The sequence below is a fragment of the Notechis scutatus genome, chromosome 5 (genome assembly GCF_049901735.1).
Source record: "Notechis scutatus isolate UNSWTSFEM ecotype Mainland chromosome 5, rNotScu1.2, whole genome shotgun sequence".
Classification (NCBI taxonomy): Eukaryota; Metazoa; Chordata; class Lepidosauria; order Squamata; family Elapidae; genus Notechis; species Notechis scutatus.
This window is the reverse complement of record NC_142013.1, coordinates 48,067,387-48,088,806: the sequence shown is the minus strand read 5'-3', so window position 1 is coordinate 48,088,806 and position 21,420 is coordinate 48,067,387. Positions and strand designations below refer to the sequence as shown.

Below are 21,420 nucleotides of genomic sequence, written 5' to 3'. Positions count from 1 at the left end.
ATTTGTAGAATTATTCTAAACTTTAGGCACAATGATTTGGCCAGATAAATAAAATTCTTTAAAAGTTTATACAGGGATGAGACTTCTATTTTTCTTACTCATTTTATGGAAGATACTGATTAGTTGCAAGTCTTTAAAAACAGTCTTATTCTTTAAAATTTTCTTTAAAAACAGTCTTATTTGTTAGTACATACTCTCACCACTGAAAAATAAAATTATCTACATAAATATACATAGTGATACATACTAAAACAAAAGCAAACAAAATTGTTATTTTATATTTTAAAACTTGTTAACATTGTTAATGTTAATAATTAATGTAGCTGAATATTTTTCTGCCTATGAAAAGAAAAGGAAATCTGTGATTTGTTATTCATTGAAACAACAAAACTTGATATATTAGTGCATTTATTTGTAGTTAACATATTTTAAAAAATCTAAGCAAATATTTATTGAGAATTAAGCTGTATGTTATGCAAATACATTTCATTTTTACAAATTATGTAAGAATCTGATTTACATGATTTTATTCATCAGAGAGTGTTGCAAAGGTGTTTAAATCTTGCTTAAATATATACACTTAAGTTCAGAACTAAGTTTGCCTTGTATTCCTACATTTTAAAGCATAATATACTTTGGTACTGAACTTATTATCTTTATTAATCCATTGCACAAATCATTAAAATATTATGCAGAAATAAAAAAAATATTTGGTTCATTAGAACCCCAGAGTTTGTAGTAACAAAAGAAAACAATCTAAAGAAGGCAAATTCTCACATAATTGAAATGGGTTTAAAGAAAATTATGATGAATCATGTCAAGAACTCTGAAAAACATTTGAAAGTAATCATTGATATCAATATTCTTATTGGGGTGTCTCTCCTCAATTGTCTTTATCCCATCTTATCCAAACTGGCAGAAGGAACAATCCAGCAGGAAAGTTCCAGGTAATGTTAGCTAGCAATTATCGGGTGGTGAGGAGACCCTTTTCTGCCATGGCATTTGCTCTTTGGAACTTCATCCTTTTCATATGTAGATTGGTCCTGGGCCTTTTGGCCTTTCATAAGACCTTGAAAACGTGATTTTGTGCCAAAGCCTAGGGTCCTGAGTGTGGGATGGAACTTATATCCTGGCTTTATGGTTGATTGTATGGATAATGTTTGGCTGCCATATGTTTAATTTTTATTTTCTGTATTGTGTAGCCTAGTTTCTGTATTGTATCTATTATGCTTATTTTATTGTAAGTACCACAGTCACATAAAAGAGAGATGAGTGGCTATGAAATGATTGGTTGACTGAATGACTGTCTCCATTCAGAATATTTTCTTTGTACTACTGATACTTTTTATATTTGCTCAATTCACTAAAATGAGTTTCTGGACCTAAGCTTATTATATTTTAACAACAGTTATAATTACTTGTAATTACATTCACATTAGGGACATCTACTTACTGATATTTCTTATGAATGCATTTCTAAATCATTTAGTAAAAGTGTAACATTTTTTTAAAAAAGTCTGTAGGTAATTTTCCACTTTGAAAATAAAAGCAAAATAGCAAGTCTCAGGTCTGAAAATGTTTATTCTCTTACAATACTATTGTAATATTATTCCTGGTTATATATTTTGCAATTACATTATTGAATTTTTTGTTTAGTCTAGTTTGATATCCAATTAGTATACCTGTGCAACAAATGAGCTTCCCTAATGACATGATACCAAATTCAAAAATTACTGTTATTCTAGTTGTATCCTGTATGTATGTCAAGGAATTTCATGAATTCATGAAACTGGGACTTAAAAATAATTGTATTTTAATTACTTAATTTATTTAATTGTGTTTTAAATGATGAATGATAAATTATGTTTATTCTCCCAGAAAGTTATAAAAATATGTCTATATTTAATTATCAGTGAACCAATCATCTGGATTCTGGTCTGTATTTCATGTATTGTTTCAGTGTAACAAACTGGACATTTTCAGTTTCATGCCAGACAGATAGATCATATTGGAACAAGAGCTGATAGAGAGTACCACACATATATTCCCATAATAAACTTGCAATAAGTATCCAAGTAGAAAAATATTGTGATAGTTTAATAAATATCAGATACATTGAAAAAAAATGAGATAGATATATATTCCTCTTAGCTCTTCTGATCAAGAATCTAAGTATAAGAGTTTGAAAATCCAGGCTACCTTTCCAATGTGTTTCTGCTTGTGACTTGATCTCAATTTCTGCATCCTCAGTTTTTTCAGAAGTGCTTTTTTTCTGGCTGAGGTAATACTACTGTTAAGTCAAAGAGTGAATAACTAAATATATTTGGTATCTGTGAATTAGGAAGAGCATTTTCCCCCAAATAATAAAATATAGATGTTCCTGGTAGCTATTCCAGTTTGAAGTATTTATTGTTATTATCACAAACTAAAAGAAGCAAAAATATAAGATCTCTCATTACTTATATTGCCTACTTAGGTCTGGAATGAAAGTAAGTAACTGGTTATACAGATATAAGAAATATTTAATCCTTTCTTTCTTGTGTATTACTGTATTTTTCGCACTATAAGACACACTTTTACCCCCACAAAAAAGTGGATGGAAATGTCTGTGCGTCTTATAGAATGAATATTGCCAAAGCCCTGCCCACCCAATAGGTATTTCCTATTGCATGCTACACAACTTTTAGATTGGGTTTATATGTAGTGGAAGTATGAAAAAGGGCCAAGTAGCTTTCTGAAAATATGCTTTGGCAGTATTGATAGGTTTTAATAAAAGTGATGCTTTTTTCACTAAATGAATGAAAAGAAAGTCTGCACAATATTATGTTTTATAACCACAACTGAGATAACTCAGTTGGAGCTTGCATTTATTGTTATAAGAGTTCTTTGAAGCTGAGTGCTATGGTCATAGTCAGGATTCTTGGCTTTTTTTTTTTTTTACACAAAATAAGTTTTAACATTTTTAGCTTACACACAATTTTTCAAACATAAATACAAAATATCCAAAGCACTGAAATTTCTGTGGATTTTGAAGTTAGGATATGTTCAATATTTTCATCAAAATAGTTCACAACTTGGTTAAAATCTGTACATCAAACCTTTGAATGGTTCATTCTCTTTAATAATTGATTTGAAGTACAAGGATAATACCCTGAAAACATTCAATCTACTCTTATGTAAAGGGTCAGCTGCAATCATCCAGCCACATAAACCTAGTTTATATCTGACATTTATATATATTTATATAAAGGCAACAAAATCTTTAAAATTGCAAACAAATATAAATTTCTATGGCACTTTCTCTCATGAGTTTAATTCCATTAAAAGTAGTACAGCTATCTTATGCGTAGTCTGTGGCTAAGAGGGTATCATAATAGTTGATAAATAATTTCAATTTCTTCAGCAAAAAATAAATTACAGTATTTATATTGGTTGACTTGCTGAACTGAGACCATGGTATTGATGTCGCCCAGGACTACAGACTAAAACTATTGAATTAAAATGAAAATAGACAGTCAACAGAAGTAGACCAAACTACTTCCATTAATTATTCTTAAATTGCCAAAAAATGAAGGTCAAATGTAAAGTTTTGGTCACAGATTTATTAGAATCCACATGCCTTTTTGCCGCTCTAGATAGCTGTTGTTGTTTTATGCTTTGCTATCATCTTCTTTTGACTGGATGATATCATTGGATACTTTGATCTCTATTGTATCTGAACTTAAACCTTCTTTTCCATTTTCTTCCTTTAATGGTAATTTCCTAAGGTAAATAAAAAACAAAAACAAAAGGTATTACAGTTGGAAAACAGTTTTGATACAGAATTCATATTTCATTTGGCAACATATTTTGTATTCATTGCTCCACCTCTCAGATACTGTATATTCCCAATCCAAATTATATCTATTGTTTTATACCTTCCATCTATCTAGAGTTGTTTTTAATATAAAATTGGAGCATCAAGAACTATCTCGAAGTTATATTGCATGCTTTAGCTGTGATAGTTTTATCCTATAATATAACCAATCAATGTTTCCTGCTAACGATCAATCCATTTGATTCCTCAGTATAATAACTAAATTTTATACTAGTTATTGTACAACATACTTTTATAGTGGACAAAATAAAATATATTTTGGATGAAGAACAAACAGGGTTTAGAGTTGGATATTTGACATTATATGAAGCTCTTTATTTTCTAATATCTAGCCGAAAAATATACTTTTAGGCCAGGATCTGCAACATATTCATCTTTTATTAACTTCAGATTAAGTTGTGACCTTGTTTTTGACAAATATTTTAGTATAAACCTGAGAACTCTAGCATAGTTGGTCAGCTGTTTTTCTTAAACTCAGTAAGAACTCTAGTGTAAAAGTTAGGTGCACTGTGAGGAAATATTACACAAAGCAAAGTACTGTTGGCAGAAGAGTTAGCCAAGAGTATAAACCAATTCTCTGGTGGCTAAGATAAATAATCTAGTTTATCATCTCCCAGAATTGAAGGATGGATACTTTAAAATTCTCCTATATGCAAATAATGCTCTGTTGTCATAATTTAGTATAGAAGCACTACTTTAATAATGCAAAACCCAAGGTACTAATATTTGCTAATCTTCCTAGTATTCATGCCTGGCAACTGAATAAGAATCTGATTGAACAAATAATTCAGGGAACACTTGTCTGATTGTTTTCTAGGCAGAATCTCATCCTCTCTTTTCCCAATATATTCATTATATAATTATGTATATTCAAATAAACATACTTGAATCAAAGGTTTACTATGATAAAACAAAGATACAAAGATTAAATAAACAAATCCAATTATTCAATTCAGTATTAATACCATTTTTGTTCTCCCTTTCCATCCAGACTTGAAGGTGTATTCCATGCCTATTACTTACACTTTAATAACTATTAACAATGGCTAATTGTGTGAATGGTTTTGCATAAATAGATGTACTTTATTTAGAAAGTGCATATTTAACCCTATTTACATACATGCATTTTTTCAGTTTACATAATAATAAAATTGTATATTTAAAAAGTTCTATATTATAGTATTCAAATATGATATAATTCAGTTTTATATGACTTAAAATAACTGTTTTCTAATATATTAAACCAGCCACAGATATTTATAGATTATATTTAAAGTTTACAACATGGATTTTAAATTGATTTCACACTTAGTAATAGATTAAAATGAAATACCTTAATTTGATTTTTGTCACCCTATCAATTACCGCTAGTTAATTTAATAGGTACAGGGCCTTTGAGAATTAGTTATATATTAGATGAAATCTGTAGAACTAAAACTTTTTTTTAACTTAAATACCAAGCCACACTGAAACCTCATTGTAACCCTAATTAATGATAACCCTAATTATGAAATTACTAAAAAATATATCAAACTGCATACTCTGGTTCTGTTAATGGTGTTGTTTCATTGGGCTCATTTACTGGACTTCCATCTTCATGATTGGTAATTCTTTCGTCCTCTGTTCTCATTTCAACTATTGGTTCTTTTGATCCATCTTTCCTAAGTAAAAATAAAGGTAAAAATACTTAATGAACTAATGTTTTAATTTAAAAATGGTGATGTTTATTACCCTATTCCATGAAAGTTTATGCTTAGATATATTTATCAATTCTCAAAATGCCACAAGAATACTTGTTGAAGTATCAAAATATTACTAAACAGACAACTTGTTTATGACACTAAAATTTCCATAAAGGATATTTTAGAATATGCATATTAAATGCAATGCATTTTTGACATGAAAAGCTATGTCCTTTTTTTAACATTTTTTTTCACAAATCTGGAGAAAAAAATAATAATTACTTTCATCAGTCCTATTAAAGTCATGGCTGTTTTAATCAGTTTGCACACTAAAGCAATACTTTTTCAGGCTTAAGTAGTAGCCTAACAGAAGAAACAACTCCAAGCAATCTTTTCAAAATTACATTAAAACATGTATGTATTTTTTTGCCTTTGCATCACTTTTATACCATGTCCAACTGAAAACATATTGGATGAGTTAATAAAAATTAAAATTATAGTAGCATCAATAAAAATAAATCAAATATCTATATTACCTATTATTTATTTATATTTATTATTTGAAAGAATAAATCAACCTTTCTATGAGATAAATTTAAATAAAACATAGTTGTATTAAAGAGACCTATCGTTTATCATTATATTGTCAATCATCATCAACCCAGAATTCTTACTCGAAATAGAAATGACGAAAGCTCAATTATCAGGCACATTGTATGATGACAAAGCTCCCTGGAGAAAGCTCTAATGCTAAGTTAGGATGAAGGAAAAAGAAGAGTACGATCAACAGCCAAAGTAGATAAACACAGTTATACTGGTGATGGATATGTTGTTGGACCACCTAAGGATCAGATTATGGACAAATAATCAGAGTTGTCACGAACAGTCAACACTGATTTGATGACACATATTCAGTCACCCAATCAAACACTATTAAATAAAGCTGATCTTAACTATCATGAAAGGCAACTGAAGAAACAGCTTTACAGAGTTCTGGGAGGAAAAAGCTCTAAAGTGTATAGGACATCAAAAGAAAAATCTATTATATCATGTCTGTTCATTTCTGATAGAGAAAATACTTTCTTGAGATGTTCTCACTGGATTCAATTCTGAAAAAGAGATATTTCTTGAGATCCATCCTTATATGATTGTATGCTTTATATGCTAGCTAGGTCATTGCCAATATCTGAATTGGCCAAAAGCCTATTGCTGAACAGTACAATGACTTTAGGTGAAGTATTGGTGTAGCTTGCAGTCATGAAATTGTTCTGCTAGACCAGTTGTACCTTAGGATATCTCCAAAAACTGCCCTATAGAACACGTTACATCAATCCAGTTGAGTGATGCTCAGTTTATAAATTACCAATTCAGTAATTACTTGATAAAACATTTACTACTATTCCAAGCATTGTTTATACCTTATCCAAAGCCTGTTTCAAACACACAGGTTGAAATAAATATTAAGATGAATATTAATATACTTTACGCTATATTTATTTTAAAAATACAGATTGTTCAGCATAACAATCAGTTTCAGAAAAGATGATTTCCCTGTTCTAAGTAGAAATAACATATGTGTATATGCCTCCGAGAGTCATTCAATAGTGAAACGGGCAATATAAATTTAGTAAATATTAATATCATAACATAACATAGCATCATAATATAACATAAGATAATTCTATCCTTCTATAATGAATAACTGCTATGCCATTGACCTATGGCTCTTCCTCAAATAAATCAACCTTTTAATAGAATAATTTCATTATGCTAATATAATTTTAAAAATAGATAACAATGCTATTAAGTAATATTATTTAAAATTTTGATTATCATAAGTCAATAATAATAAAAGAGAAAAAAATGGAAAAGAGACCTTAATACAACATCTTGGGAAAAAACTGCTATATTGTTTGAAAGCTTTCTATTTTCCTTGTGGGAGTAGGGAAAACTAATTTAAATGCTGACAATAACACAAGCCAACAATATATGCTTCATACCCTTGTAGATTTTTCCTTCCAGTGTTTTAATATAGTTCTTTTAACCAAATTTTATGTCTCAAAATCCACAGTTCTTGATATATTTCAAATATTCAGGATATAAACAAGAATATACACTTATGCACATAGAACTTCAACATACAGTATTTGAGCCAGAATTATGTTAACAACCTTCCTGATGTAAACTATGATGAGAAAAGAATATGATGAAGCCAAGCTATATGTTTCAATATTCTAATTTATGAATTTCTCCAATAGTAAAACTGTTTTAATTAGGTCAGTAATGGGATTCAAATTTTTTTACTACTGGTTCTGTGGGTGTGGCTTGATGGGTGTGGCTTGGCTTGGTGGGGGTGGCAAGGGAAGGATACTGTAAAATCTCCATTCCCTCCCCACTCCAGGAGAAGGATACTGCAAAATCCCCATTCCCTCCACACTCCACTAATCTGCTTTCCAGCTCTGTTCTTCTGTGCTGGACAACAATCAGCTTGGACTTGGGAGGCAGAGAATAGATGGGGGCGGGGCCAGTCTGAGGTGGTATTTGCTGGTTCTCCAACCTACTCAAAATTTCCACTACCAGTTCTCCAGAACTGGTCAGAACCTGCTGAATACCACTTCTGAATTAGGTCTCATTAAACATTCTGAGGTACCCAATATATACAAATTTTATTTTTTGTTCTTCTATTATATTGTATTTTAAGATCAGAAGGAACCAATTTCTATTAGGAACTGTATAAGAAGCCCATAATTCATCTTGAACTTCTTATCAAGAAAATAAGTGACTTAGGAATCATAGATAATTTTTCTAACTATAAATTTCAAAAGTGGCAAAAGCATTTTATTCAAATAATCAAGAAAACAAATGTTGAGTAGTCTGTCGAGAAATTTAAAGAAAGTTAAATTTTTCCCACAGATCCCTTTCCCTTTAATAAATCATATCAAATTAAGACTTTAAAATTTGGAGAAACACAAAATTTCCAGTTCAAGAAGCCATAACAAAGTCTTTGTTAGCATCTTGTTCCTTTAAGTTAAAGCAAGAACATCACTTATCAGAAACATATCTTTCTTTCTAAGTGCATTATAATTAAAAAAAAAAAATCCTATATCCATGGAAGAAGTAGCTATTACTCTCTTAGCATCCAAATTTATCAAACATAGAGATCTATATTAGAACACATAATGAAATCCCTTGTCTTCTTTAAGAATAACCATGACGTTAGCTTCATCACAAAAGAGAATGAAAAGCTTTCCTGTAAGCCTCTAATAAAATAGGACAGATAATAGGAACTTTTAAAAACATATCTACTTCTTCTAACAATTGACTGGCAAGCAGGATGGATGAGCTTTCCAGATTTCATAATAGTGACAACTTTTTGAAGCAAAAGATGTAAAATAAAATGAATAACCAGCCACACAATTATGATCTGTGATCTTCCTAGCTGGCTTCAACAAAATCAATAGGACAAGTCAGATTCACTGAATGACTATGATTCATTCAAGACCACGTGGTTCACTGCAGTAAAAATTGATGTAAAATCAGCTCTGGCATATGATTTTTGATTGGTAGATTTGCTAAGGATTACTGAAGTAGAAACATCTTGTGGTAAGATAACTCTTTAAAACTGAACAGTTCAGGACTAGATTTGATGTGGAAAAAATGCACAAATAAACAACACTGGATAAAAGTGTGTGAAAAAAGGGCATAGAGCCTATCAATTCATATCTTCTCTGATTTGAATTATATCAAAATACCAAGTTTTGCTGCCCAAAATGATAGAATTGTGTAGTTTTGAGTGAATAGAACAAAAATATAAGCATGATTTTTGTTAAGGTCAATCTGAAAGATTTCCCAAACTCTATCTCACAATATTTTATTAGAGCTGCAGAAAGTAAACAACATTAAGTAAAAGTTAGAGAACATTTGTTGAAGCACAATCCTTACAGCTCATGAGATACCACATACAGTTTGTATGTTATTTGCAAATTACCAGTGTATATTCTTTTTTCTCAAAGTGTTGTGACTAATACTCACAAATATGCTGCCTTTCCTTCTTCCAGCTCTTTACTCTTCCCACTGGACCCACTCTTTTTCCCACAGATCTTTCTAGTGATGCACATTAGCAATCCACACTGCCGTACAAAGAAGCAGCTGACGTCAGTCACCACAAGTATTAGTAGAAGAGCAGCTACACCCAGTCCAATGACTGCACCAAGTCCAAGTCCATTAAACAAAGTACCTTGAAAATAATGGAACAGATAAAGTCAAAACAGTTAATTTCCTGTATGGGGGAATTTGGGTAAATCCCATAAGAGGAAGAGATGGGGGCTGGAATAAGGGTGGGATAAAAATCTTAAACGTAGCCCTCTTGGATATAAAAGAAGAAGAGGAAAACACTTTCAAGATTCTGTTTGAATTAATAAAATAGACTTTCAGTCATTCCCGGTGAATTGTTGTTGTTTTTTGACATGGCTTATATTGGAAGTATAACAGCTCTTTATTTCTGCAATATGAATCATATGACAACTCCCCCCAGCCAGAATCATATTTAACAGAATAACAGAGTTGGAAGGGATCTTGGAGATTTTCTAGTCCAACCCCATTCTCAGGCAGGAAACCCTATGCCATTTCAGACAAAAGGTTGTGCAATATTTGTTGAGTGGAAGCCACATTTGCAAACTTGCAGACCTATGTCAGTGGTGGGATTCAAATTTTTTTACTACTGGTTCTGTGGGTGTGGCTTGGTAGGTGTGGCAGAGGAAGGATACTGTAAAATCTCCAGTCAGAGGTGGTATTTGCTGGTTCTCCGAACTACTCAAAATTTCCGCTACCAGTTCTCCAGAACTGGTCAGAACCTACTGAATACCACCTCTGACCTATATTAATGTATAAATTGGTGAAATAAGCAATTTTTCATATTATTAAAAGGTGAATTTTTTTCCAGTCTCTGGTCACTTCTATGTGTAAAAATTAAATTATGATGTTATTTGTAATACAGTTTAAATGTACTGAATGTTTCTTTTGAATATGGTTCTCTAAGATATTTAAATAGTTTGTCAAACACCACTGGTATTTTCTTCCATTTCTAACACAAAAAATTTTTGGAAAATATTTTCACAGAATGGCTCAAGGCCTTGTCTGACCATCTGTCTGTCACCAATATATCTCTGAGAAAACAAAGTGGATTGAGACCAGTAATTTGGTGTAAAGAAAAATTGCAGATGGATCCAGATAATTCAGTTCTGAAAAATAGGGGGAAAATATGTTTAAAGTATTTCCCTGAATCCAGGCTGAGCAGCAACTTCAAATGCTGCCAACTGTTCCATTCTAGATGTTCCTTTATACTTTGGGTCATATGATTCATAGTGGAATACATGTAATATCCCTTGTGTTTCCAATATATTGTCTTATAAAAATATCTAGACACCATACAAGGGGAGAGCAGAAACATGCTTAAAATGCAATACATATGCAGCTACCCTGATTAGACTCCTACATACACAGATGCACTATGAATGTACCAACCTCTATTACACATACATGAGCACATACAACCATGTACACAAACTTGTGGTAATAAAAGGTGGGGAAAATCCATGCTTTTCCTGATTTTTGTTTAAATACAACTTCCAGATAGATGAGAAAGGGAAGCAGAGAAAAGCAGATGTCATGATACACCGCTTAATTAATCTCATTAATTTTTTATTTTCTAAACATCTACATTTTCAATACTTTATTGTTGATGGTGTTAAATTTTACTAGTTTAAAGTAAATTAACTATTTTATTATTACAATCAAAATATACAATTTGTATTAATATGAATAATTTTGTGTGAATTTCACTGTGACTTTTTAGGTTTAGATTTTTTCCTTTTAAGTCTAACTTCTTGTAATGAGAATAAAAGTTAAAATTACTGTACTTCTTAGACAAAGGAAAATTTACAAATATAAATGAATGATCAAAGATTTGGAAATGTCAGGGAAAGTATGGTTTTAAAATAAAAGATCATAAATAGGCTAAATATAACTATTCACTTCTAAACTAAAAATCAATATCAAGAATTGTCATTAATATAGTATACATCTTCAAGTAAAATTATAGGCTTTAAAAGTTGATCCATAATATTAAAAATGTTCTGGAGGCCCTCCAGAAGCCAGAAACAGGCTGGTTTCTAGACTTCCAGTACTTCCAGAGGACTGTTTTTCGCTTTCCCAAGAGTCCGGAAGCTTGCCTCATGCCTCTGGGAGGGTGAAAATGGCCTCCCCTGGGCTCTGGAGGCCCACTGGAAGCTGGAAACAGGCCCATTTCCGGACATCCAGTAGAAGTCCCATTTTCCCCTCTCAGAGCCTCTGTGTGGACCCTGCACTTACCTGCATCGAAAATGGGCTGTGTGGAGACTCCTGGGAGGGGAGGTGTGGGTGGGGCCAGCTGGTCAGTTCAAATACTGGTTCGGTGAACCAGATACAAATTAAATATCTAGTTTGCCTGAACCAGTCTGAACCATCCTACACACACACACACGCATATCAAGCACCTACATATGAAATCAGAGCAAATAGAAGACAATCAAACAGAATCATTATAATAAGTAAGTTATTTTGTAATAACTGATTACAATTAATTCATAAAAAACCAAGGTACACTGTTATAGATACAGTGGACCTTTTATCTGTATATTCTGGGCATTTCCTTTTACTCTCAGAAATTATATTCCTGCATATTCACATAAAACACATATTATCACCATGCATCTTCTATCCAAGCCATGCGGTTCATCAGAAACAGATAAAAAAGGAGGAAAAATAACCAATCAAGATAATAAGGCATGGAAGGGAAAAAGGGGAGGGAAAAGAAGAATATTGTATGTTTTTAAATTACAGAAGAAAGTACTCTGGGTAGAGACATAGTTATCTTCAAATGTCTGAAGAGCTATAAAAAAATCATTCTGAATTGTTCGAAAGACATAGAAACAGTGGGTTCAAAAAGGAGGTAGATTATATTTGGATAGCAGGAAAAAATAGTAATAATAAAAGCTATTTAACAAACACACAGCTTGAGAATATGGAGAAATCTCCTTTACCACCATGGCCCAGAGAATTTGAGGCTGTCTGGCTACTAGTATGATAGTATACCAGTAGATTCCTGCACTGGAACAGAGCCAGATAAGATTTCCAAAAACTCTTTTCTAGCATAATGTGATTCTAATGAGTAGTTTGGAGGGCTGGGACATAAAAATAGTCAATGACACAAATAGATGTATGCTTGGGATAATACAAATCTTAATTGCAGTCAAAATATCTGTTTCTTATTGGGAAAATTAATAATGGAAAAAAGAAATGATAAGAAATTCTACTTACTCCAAATTTCATTAGTTCAGAATGACCGAAATTCATTTTCTCTATATAAATCTTATTGAAGATTTCAATTGCAATTAAATTATTTAAGTTATTTCATTATAAATGCAAACTATTTATAGTGAAATAATCAAAAGAGAGGAAAAAATACAAAGAAAGGAAACTTAAGAAAAATAAATGAAATGTATAGAGGAGTGACTTCCAATCTTCAACATAAATATAAACACATTTGGTAGCTCTTCATTAGGGTTGCAAACAGATGTCTCTTCTTTCATAGCAATAGCATTTAGACTTATATGCCACTTCACAGTGCTTTACAGCCCTCTCTAAATGGTTTACAGAGTTAGAATATTACCTCCAACAATCTGGGTCCTCATTTTATCAACCTTGGAAGGATGGAAGACTTTGAGCTGTTCAGAATTGAACTCCTGGAATGAGCACTTCTGAGCAGTGAGTTAGCCTTGCAATACTGCATTCTAACCACTACACCACCATGGCTCATAACATTATCTACAAGCAAATCTATAAGATGTCAGCTTTCCACAGACTTAGAATACTTGGAAATATCAATAAATTCAGGGTCCAAACAAATTTGGAGTATTGAAAGTAATAGTATCAGATTTCAGTGCCAGTTTTGTGTAGTGGTTAAGGCATTAGGTTAGAAACCAAGGGACTGCTTCTACTTCAGCTTTATGCATGAAACCAGCTGAACTACCTTGGGACAGTCACTTCTTTCTCAGCCATAGAAAGGAGACAATGGCAAGTCACTTCTGACATATGTGTCTCCCCAGGAAGCTTTTTTTAGAAAAGAAATGGGGGCGAGGCCAGACTGGTGGACTTATGGTCAAATGATATATTTCAATTATGGAGATCCTATTTTCAAATCTAAAGAGGGGATGGAATCAGAAGGAAAGGTTTGCCATTGGTTTAGATCAGGGGTGGGCAAACTACGGCCCGCGGGCCACATCCGGCCCGTTGGTCTGTCCAATCCGGCCCACTCCTGAAAAAAAATCGCTGGGCGTGGTGTATTGCCCTGCGCCACGTGGCCCCCAAAGCTGCAAAACAGTGCGGAGCGCTCTCGGGGTAGGAAAGAAAAGAAGAACTTTGCAAAGGCCTCGGCTGGGAGTTCGAAATCACCTTCAAATGCGACCTCTCCGAAGGTGAGTCCCCGCCGATCCCCCTTTTTTTGGGGGGGCTTCCAGGCTTAAACTTTGCAAAGGCAAAGTTTGCAGGCGGGAGCGTCTTCCGGCCGAGGAGCGGGAAGGGTTCCGCCCAGTGGGTGGGAGGGCTGCTTGGAGCCACCTAAAGCTAGGCCGCTGCTGGTGGAGCCTTGCCCTGCCTTGGTGCCCGCTTCCCGGCTCGGCGGTCCTGCTCGGCACTTTAAAAGCCTGCTCCCAGCACCCGAGCAACTTCCCAGCAACTTGCGGCTTCCTTTTTCCTCGCAGGCGCTCGCGCCTGGCCCCGAGCCGCGCGGCTGAGGGGAAACCCGGAGCACCGCCGGGTCGCTCCTCCAAGCAGCCCGCCCACCCGCCCACCGGGTGGAACCCTTCCCGCTCCTCGGTGGGAAGATGCTCCCGCCTGCAAACTTTGCCTGTGCAAAGTTTAAGCCTGGAAGCCTCGGAAACCCGAGCAACTTCCCAGCAACTTTCGGCTTCCTTTTAACTCATGGGCGCTTGCACCTGGCCCCGAGCTGCGCGACGGAGGGGAAGCCCTGAGCGCCACCGGGTCGCCTCCTCCAAGCAGCCCGCCCGCCCGCCCGCCGGGCTTCCCCTCCGCCACACGGCTCGGGGCCAGGCGTGAGCGCCCGCGAGTTAAAAGGAAGCCGAAAGTTGCTGGGAAGTTGCTCGGGTGCAGGGAGCAGGCTTTAAAGTGCCGCCCGAGCAGGACCACCGAGCTGGGAAACGGGGCACCAAGGCAGGGCAAGGCTCCACCAGCAGCGGCCTAGCTTTAGGTGGCTCCAAGCAGCCCGCTCCAAGCAGCCCGCCCGCCCGCCGGGCGGAACCCTTCCTGCTCCTCGGCGGGAAGACGCTCCCGCCTGCAAACTTTGCCTGTGCAAAGTTTAAGCCTGGAAGCCCGGAAACCCGAGCAACTTCCCAGCAACTTTCGGCTTCCTTTTAACTCGTGGGCGTTCACGCCTGGCCCCAAGCCGCACAGCGGAGGGGAAGCCCGGCGGGCGGGCGGGCTGCTTGGAGGAGGCGACCCGGTGGTGCTCCGGCAGCAGCAACAGGCAGTTCCGCCCGGGGTCCGCTCAGGTGTCCGGCTGGGGCTGTTAGGAGTTGCTACCGCCGGCGCAGCTCCGCGCGGCTCCAGTCCCGTGTTGCCTTGGGAAGGAAAAGGCAAAACCAGGAGCCGCTGAGCCCGAGCCTCCGGTGCCGCTGCTGCCCTTGCAAAGCACCGCCGCGCCTCTTCCTTTTTGCCTTTCCCTTCCCGAGGCAACGCGGGACTGGAGCCGCACGGAGCCGTGCCAGCGGTAGCAACTCCTGACTCAGGGCCTCCGAGGGGAGGGGAAGGAGGAGAAGGGGGGGAAAGGGTGGGGGGGGGGCGATTCCCAAAAAATCTTGTGCTGACCCAGCCCGTCTGTCAAATTTTAAAAGTCAATGCGGCCCCCGAGCCAAAAAGTTTGCCCACCCCTGGTTTAGATATTTACAATTGAAAGAAAGATTTAAACTACACAAAAAGAGCTCTGGATCTTATTTTGTGAAAAATTAATTGGAAATCCTACTGTATGGTAGCGATGAATTTATTATTGCTAAGGTGTGTAAACTGTTATTGAAATTGAACTTGGAGAATCAGTATGTATGTAAAGCACTATATGGCTCAGTGGACAAAGAACTTTGGATATAATGTAATGCTTGAACAATAGGAGAATATGTGGACTAAAGGTCTAAAATTCACATTAAATTATAATTTAAAAGAAAACTCTACAGTTGGTATGTAACACCAGACAATTTGTCAAAAATTGGAACTTTAATGTTATATATATGAACGATAGCACGAATACTTTATGTACAAAAATGGAATGATATTTTAATTCCCACAACGGATGAATAGTTGCAAAATTTGATGGAGTTGGCTAAATTTGATGGAGAGAAGACTAAAGGACTTCTTTGATGAAAGAAAAGAACACAATTTCAAAACCATTTTAATGTTTGTGCTTGAGGTGGAAAAAAAATGAAAATTGCTGATTGGATAAGTTTGTGGTTATAGAAATGGCTAGTATATATTATCATATAAAAATAAAAAGTTGATGTTTTATGTTACTACCTTATTCTACTGCACTAAAAGCAATTGGAAATCAGTCTTTCTTTTTCTTTTCACATTTATCACACATCTTTCTCTCTTCCCCTTTTTCTCCCTTATTTTCCCATTGCCTTTATTTTTTTTCTTTGTATTTTGGTATTTTATATTTTGATAAACTAATAAAAATATTTGAATCAATAAGTCCCTCAATAAGCATTTTGTTTTTGGAAAGAAATGCTTTAAAAATATTAGAAGAAATAATAATTCATTTGCAGAAAGTGGCTTCTTACATGGCATTTCCATAAACATTAATAACTTGAAGAGCAATATTTTATTGTTCACTCTCTTCTTACAAATACGTCAATATTCATAAATTCATAATCTATGATTTCAGTCTGTACTGAAGAATTATTTCTATTTGTATTTACAATCCAAAAAATGCATCATAAAAACTAATTCACACTGATATAAATAGATTTTGATATTTTATGTCAATATTATTACTATATGTAATAATAGTAATTCAATATGAGATATAGTAAATACAAATTATTTTCCCATAACATCACTAAGAGGTGGTATTTGTCATATAATGAAGGTCATGCATAAGATGCATGGATTCTGGAATGAAATATCTGTCTCTGTCTCTACTACTATCTCTATCTCTAATTTCTGCTGTCATTTACATGCAAGAATTCCTGAAGAACACATTGCTTAATGATAGTTCCTTTGTTAATGTTAGCATGGCATAATCAACTATCTATAGTATGATATCTTATCGATGATATGATTCCTGGAATCTACTACTAAATTGTTCATAATATCTACTAAGAGTATGTTTAATATAATTAATTGGATAATTAATGTGTGCTTTCTCATTCTTATTTTTCATAGGAAATGATCAGTTACTTCATTCAAACAATTTATATGTATTTTATATATTTTATATTATGAAGCTGTACATCAGTCCAAAGAACTTCAAAAGAAAATACAACCAGCTAATATATTTTAAGTCCCAATAGCTGTTTTTTTGCCAAGATTTGTAGAATTAATGACAAATAAGACAAAACTTAGTAACTCAGTCTTTAAAATGATTTAAAGAGTGAAGCAGAACAATGAGATTAAAAAATGAATACAATGGAATATATAAAATTTTTAGAAAGAAAAAATACATTTATCATTCAAACAAGCAAAAAATTAGGAAAAAGAGAAATGACATTTTAAGCTGGACAAATAAACTGTTATTTATGTGTTCTATTTTATGCATGTTATCTCTTAAAATATAAGCAATATGTAACCCATTATTAGTTTAAGCTTAACTGAAATGCCATACACGCATAGTTTCTGCAAACAGTATATTTCTGCAAACAAATAAGAAAAAAATGACTTCTTAGATATTAGGTAGGTTCTTCTCAATTCTGTAACTCGTTTGATCAACAGTGGTTAAAATTCTGTATATTTTTTTTAACTGTACAAAAACTTCATTGATTGTAGCATTTATAATCAGTGGAAGCCTTCTGAAGCTATGTATAAGTACAAGAATTTTCTGGGTAGTTTTCTTCATATCTACTGATTACCAGACTCTGTGCATTTAACTGAACTAATTATGAACTGTTTATTTAGTAGGCGTACCAGGCTTGCAATGTATGGAAGTTTTCCTTGTTTATGTGATCTGTGACATTATCTTTAGTTAATGTTGTATCATTATTACATGACAAATAGTTATAAACAGGCTAAAGCAAACCGTACTTTAAGCGCTGTCTGTGAGTCTTTCAGGAACACTGATGTTTTTTATTTAATGAAGTTGGATACATATTTTAAAACTATGGATGTAAGCGTAGGAAGTGGAGGCAAATAGGAACATACGCATCTGACATTGTGAGACAAATCCTGCCCTGTGTGATTGCATGCAACATTATAATACAAATACTAAAGGGAAGAGCTTGCATCTTATCAAGATACACATTCCATCATTTTAGCATCCATATAATATTAAAAATAGAAGTTTGTGAGGAATAATCTGAGCAATGTAATGTAAGAGTAATAATTAGTATATCATCCTGTTGAAGAGAACAAAATCACAAATTTCTCAAAAATTGTTACTAAATGTATTACTATTATAAGTAACCAACAGTGACTACTCTTGACACCAGCCAGGATCTATGACTTTAAGTATTTTGTTTTTGTTTTAAAGGGAAACTAATATGCTGCAAAGAAAACAGTCAGTCTTAAGCATAATTATAACTTTTATTTGCAAGAATGTTTGGTGATCCACATAAATTATAAAAGGACACACATGTAATATGTAAATAGATACAGATAAGAGCAATGACAATGAGAAAAGGGGGGGAAGAAAGAGGGAGAGAGAGGGCAAAAACACAAGAGATTGGATATAGATGAAATAAAAATGATAGCTATAACTAAATATAAAATTTTAGCATATAGTATAAAATAGAACAAGGCCTTTTGTTAGGAAATGTACTTCTCCGGTCAGAAAATGATAAATTGAGATAGTAGCATATCTGGCATAGGAATGTTTGGAACTGTGTTAGTGAAAGTAACTTTATCTGCTCAGCTTCTACTAAAAAATATTTTATTACTAACCTTATACTGCTGAACAGCCACCTTATCAGACTGGTCATGTCAAGTTATGTTCTCTCTGTCTTTTAAACTTTGTATAATCTATATGGTTTTTATGGTGTCTTTAATTGTAAATCACACAGAGTCTCTTATATAATGAAATGGGTGGTGTATAAATTTGATTAGTAAACATTCAAAATTACAGTACCTATTAGCATAAAATTTGGGAATCTGTGATCTAGGCAGTAGGAAGCTCATACTGATTGATCTATGCTTTATGTTTATTGGTTCTGTCATTAAGACAACAACACAAGAAGAGAAGACAACTAAAGGATACAGCTTGGAGTTTTTAACCTTCAGGTAAATGCAATTTTTAATTATCAGTCAATGTTAGCTTCATTTTTTAAAACACAAGAAAGACTATACAATTTGATAGGATACATAATATAGTATAATAAAACAATTTTTGGTATTTTTTAAATTATTTTTTTTGGACAAGTCAGGGTTGATCTTGATACTTTTTATTATTTTTAAAGAATGTTGCAAATTAAATATAATGTGGAAAAAATGTGGAATACTACCAATATGTGGTATCAATTTTTTTTAAAAAATGTACTACTAAACGATGTTATATCACATTTATTGATTCCAAATTAAAAAGGTTACATAAAAGAAAACGGACACCAAGCAAGTATGCAATGAAAAATATTCATAAAGTTACATATTTTGACATTACATTGAGGAAGAGGCTTTACATATACATTTTGCACATCTTTAAGAAAAGTAAGATACATGACAGTAAACATTTGTGATTGTTAATAACATAGAATGACACGGACAAAAATTAAATGAAAAATGTATACTTCATAAACTATTTTAAATATACATATTCTATATTTGAAGAGTTTTATTCTTAAATAATGTTTTAAATATGAGTTATGATCTGTTGTCTTTCATTCATTTCCTCATTCTTATTCTCATACAGGGTTCTATTTCAATGATAGTACATACAAGTGAGTCTTGGATTTAAGTTTGAATATTAAGTTTTTTTCTCCCTTTTTTCTTTGTACAGATGAGAGGAAAAAGAATGCTGGTGGTCTCGTGCTAAAATAAACCAGCTTCAGAGTAAAATAAATTTCAGGAAACTGCCATTCTAATTAAAGTTAATTTAATAAATTCAAGATTAAAATGTAACCTAAGTCAGAGTTCCCCAATTCTGGAGATGCATCCATATACGCACTTGCCTACCACTTCCATAACCCAGTTCTGAATGGCTCACGGCCCAGTAATGTAAGCCAGGGACTGAGAATCCCTGACCTAAGTAATCATTTTATTCAGGCTGGTATTTTTTTCCAAAGATTAGAATGCTCTGCAGTCTTCTTTTGGATTAAGATGAACATGACTCTGAACATGACCGAATGCTACATTTAATGAGATTGCTTCATCTGTATATTAGTATTTTTAAAAGATTAATAATAAAGGCAGTTAATTACTGGAATTAATTAAATCATATAATCCACATTATATAAGGACAGTACATTACACACTATTTTTTATTAATGTTTATGCAATCAATCTCAATGAATAAGTAACCTACTAATTAAAGTGTTTTATTAAATAAATTAAAATTCACCCATTACTTTTTACTTATAGGAAACTGTTTAGGGAAATGGCAAGATAAATATGTGCCATCTTTATGCCTCTTCTGTCTCAACCCTTTCTTTTATCTTTTATCATTCTCTTTCATATCTACATCTTTCAACTCCCAGCTAACTTCTCAATTCACTTAGTGCTCTAACTCACATATTTCCAGACTTTCTTTCTCCTCTTCATTCCAAAAGCTGGGCCAGTTCTTTGCTATTATCATTTATCTGGATTTATCATTGGATATGCCAAGATTATAGGTAATATAGGTGTTAGAATGCATTTGTATACTATGCTTGCTTGTTCTGACTGACTAATTTTTCTGGTCACTGGGTATCTTTAGAAGAAAACTATTTGCACTGAGATATTTTAGTAGCAGCTGCAAGATAGACAATAACTTTGAGACAGTGCTATCCCTAAATAGTTGACATTGAACATGTGTGTTTCTGTATTAGTGTACTTATACACATTCAGAGAGAGAGAGAGAGAGAGAGAGATAGAGAGAGAGGGAGAGAACATCAAAGTACATAAGGTACAGATACAACAATCATCTTTAAAATAAAAATTGCTTTTCTTTATTTCCTGTTATTTTTTTTGTTGAAAAAAACCCCCCTAACTATTGGTTTTATAATGTTCTGTGTCAGTTTTAAAAAGTTTGGTTGTAACGGTCATGATTAGAGTGATGAAAAAGCCATTTGGTGGTTATGGAATCAGAAAGGAACCCTGAATACCTGAAGCCTGCTACCAATAAATTTGCCATGGTGAAGATATAAGGTGAGCAACCTAATTCAGATTCTTTGTGTTGCATTTTTTTCCCAGTAGATGTTTTTGCCTAGCCACCCCCTTTGAAAATTAGAAGAGGAAATGATTACTGGTGATCAATAGTCATGGATTACCATTAACTGGGACAAAGATGGATTAGTGGAAGTGAAATATATTCGGGAGCAGAATTTCCTGTGGTCTTATAGATTCTGCTTCTTCTCTGAAGATATTCAATACGTTGATCCTAGATGCAATTTTTAGAAATCTGTCTAATAGTATGGC

The 21,420-nt window shown here is 33.9% G+C and overlaps 1 protein-coding gene across 1 annotated transcript in view; it reads right to left on the bottom strand.

Moving 5' to 3' along the window:
- Positions 1-3,582: 3,582 nt before the first annotated feature.
- NCAM2 (neural cell adhesion molecule 2) overlaps positions 3,583-21,420 on the bottom strand; it is a 149,796-nt gene continuing 131,958 nt past the window's right edge. The window contains exons 16-18 of the mRNA XM_087966664.1: positions 9,592-9,796; positions 5,419-5,538; positions 3,583-3,762 (exon numbers count right to left, since the gene is read on the bottom strand). Of these exons, the coding sequence (XP_087822790.1) occupies positions 3,651-3,762; positions 5,419-5,538; positions 9,592-9,796 (437 nt within the window). The 3' untranslated portion in view covers positions 3,583-3,650. The remainder of the gene's footprint in view (positions 3,763-5,418; positions 5,539-9,591; positions 9,797-21,420) is intronic.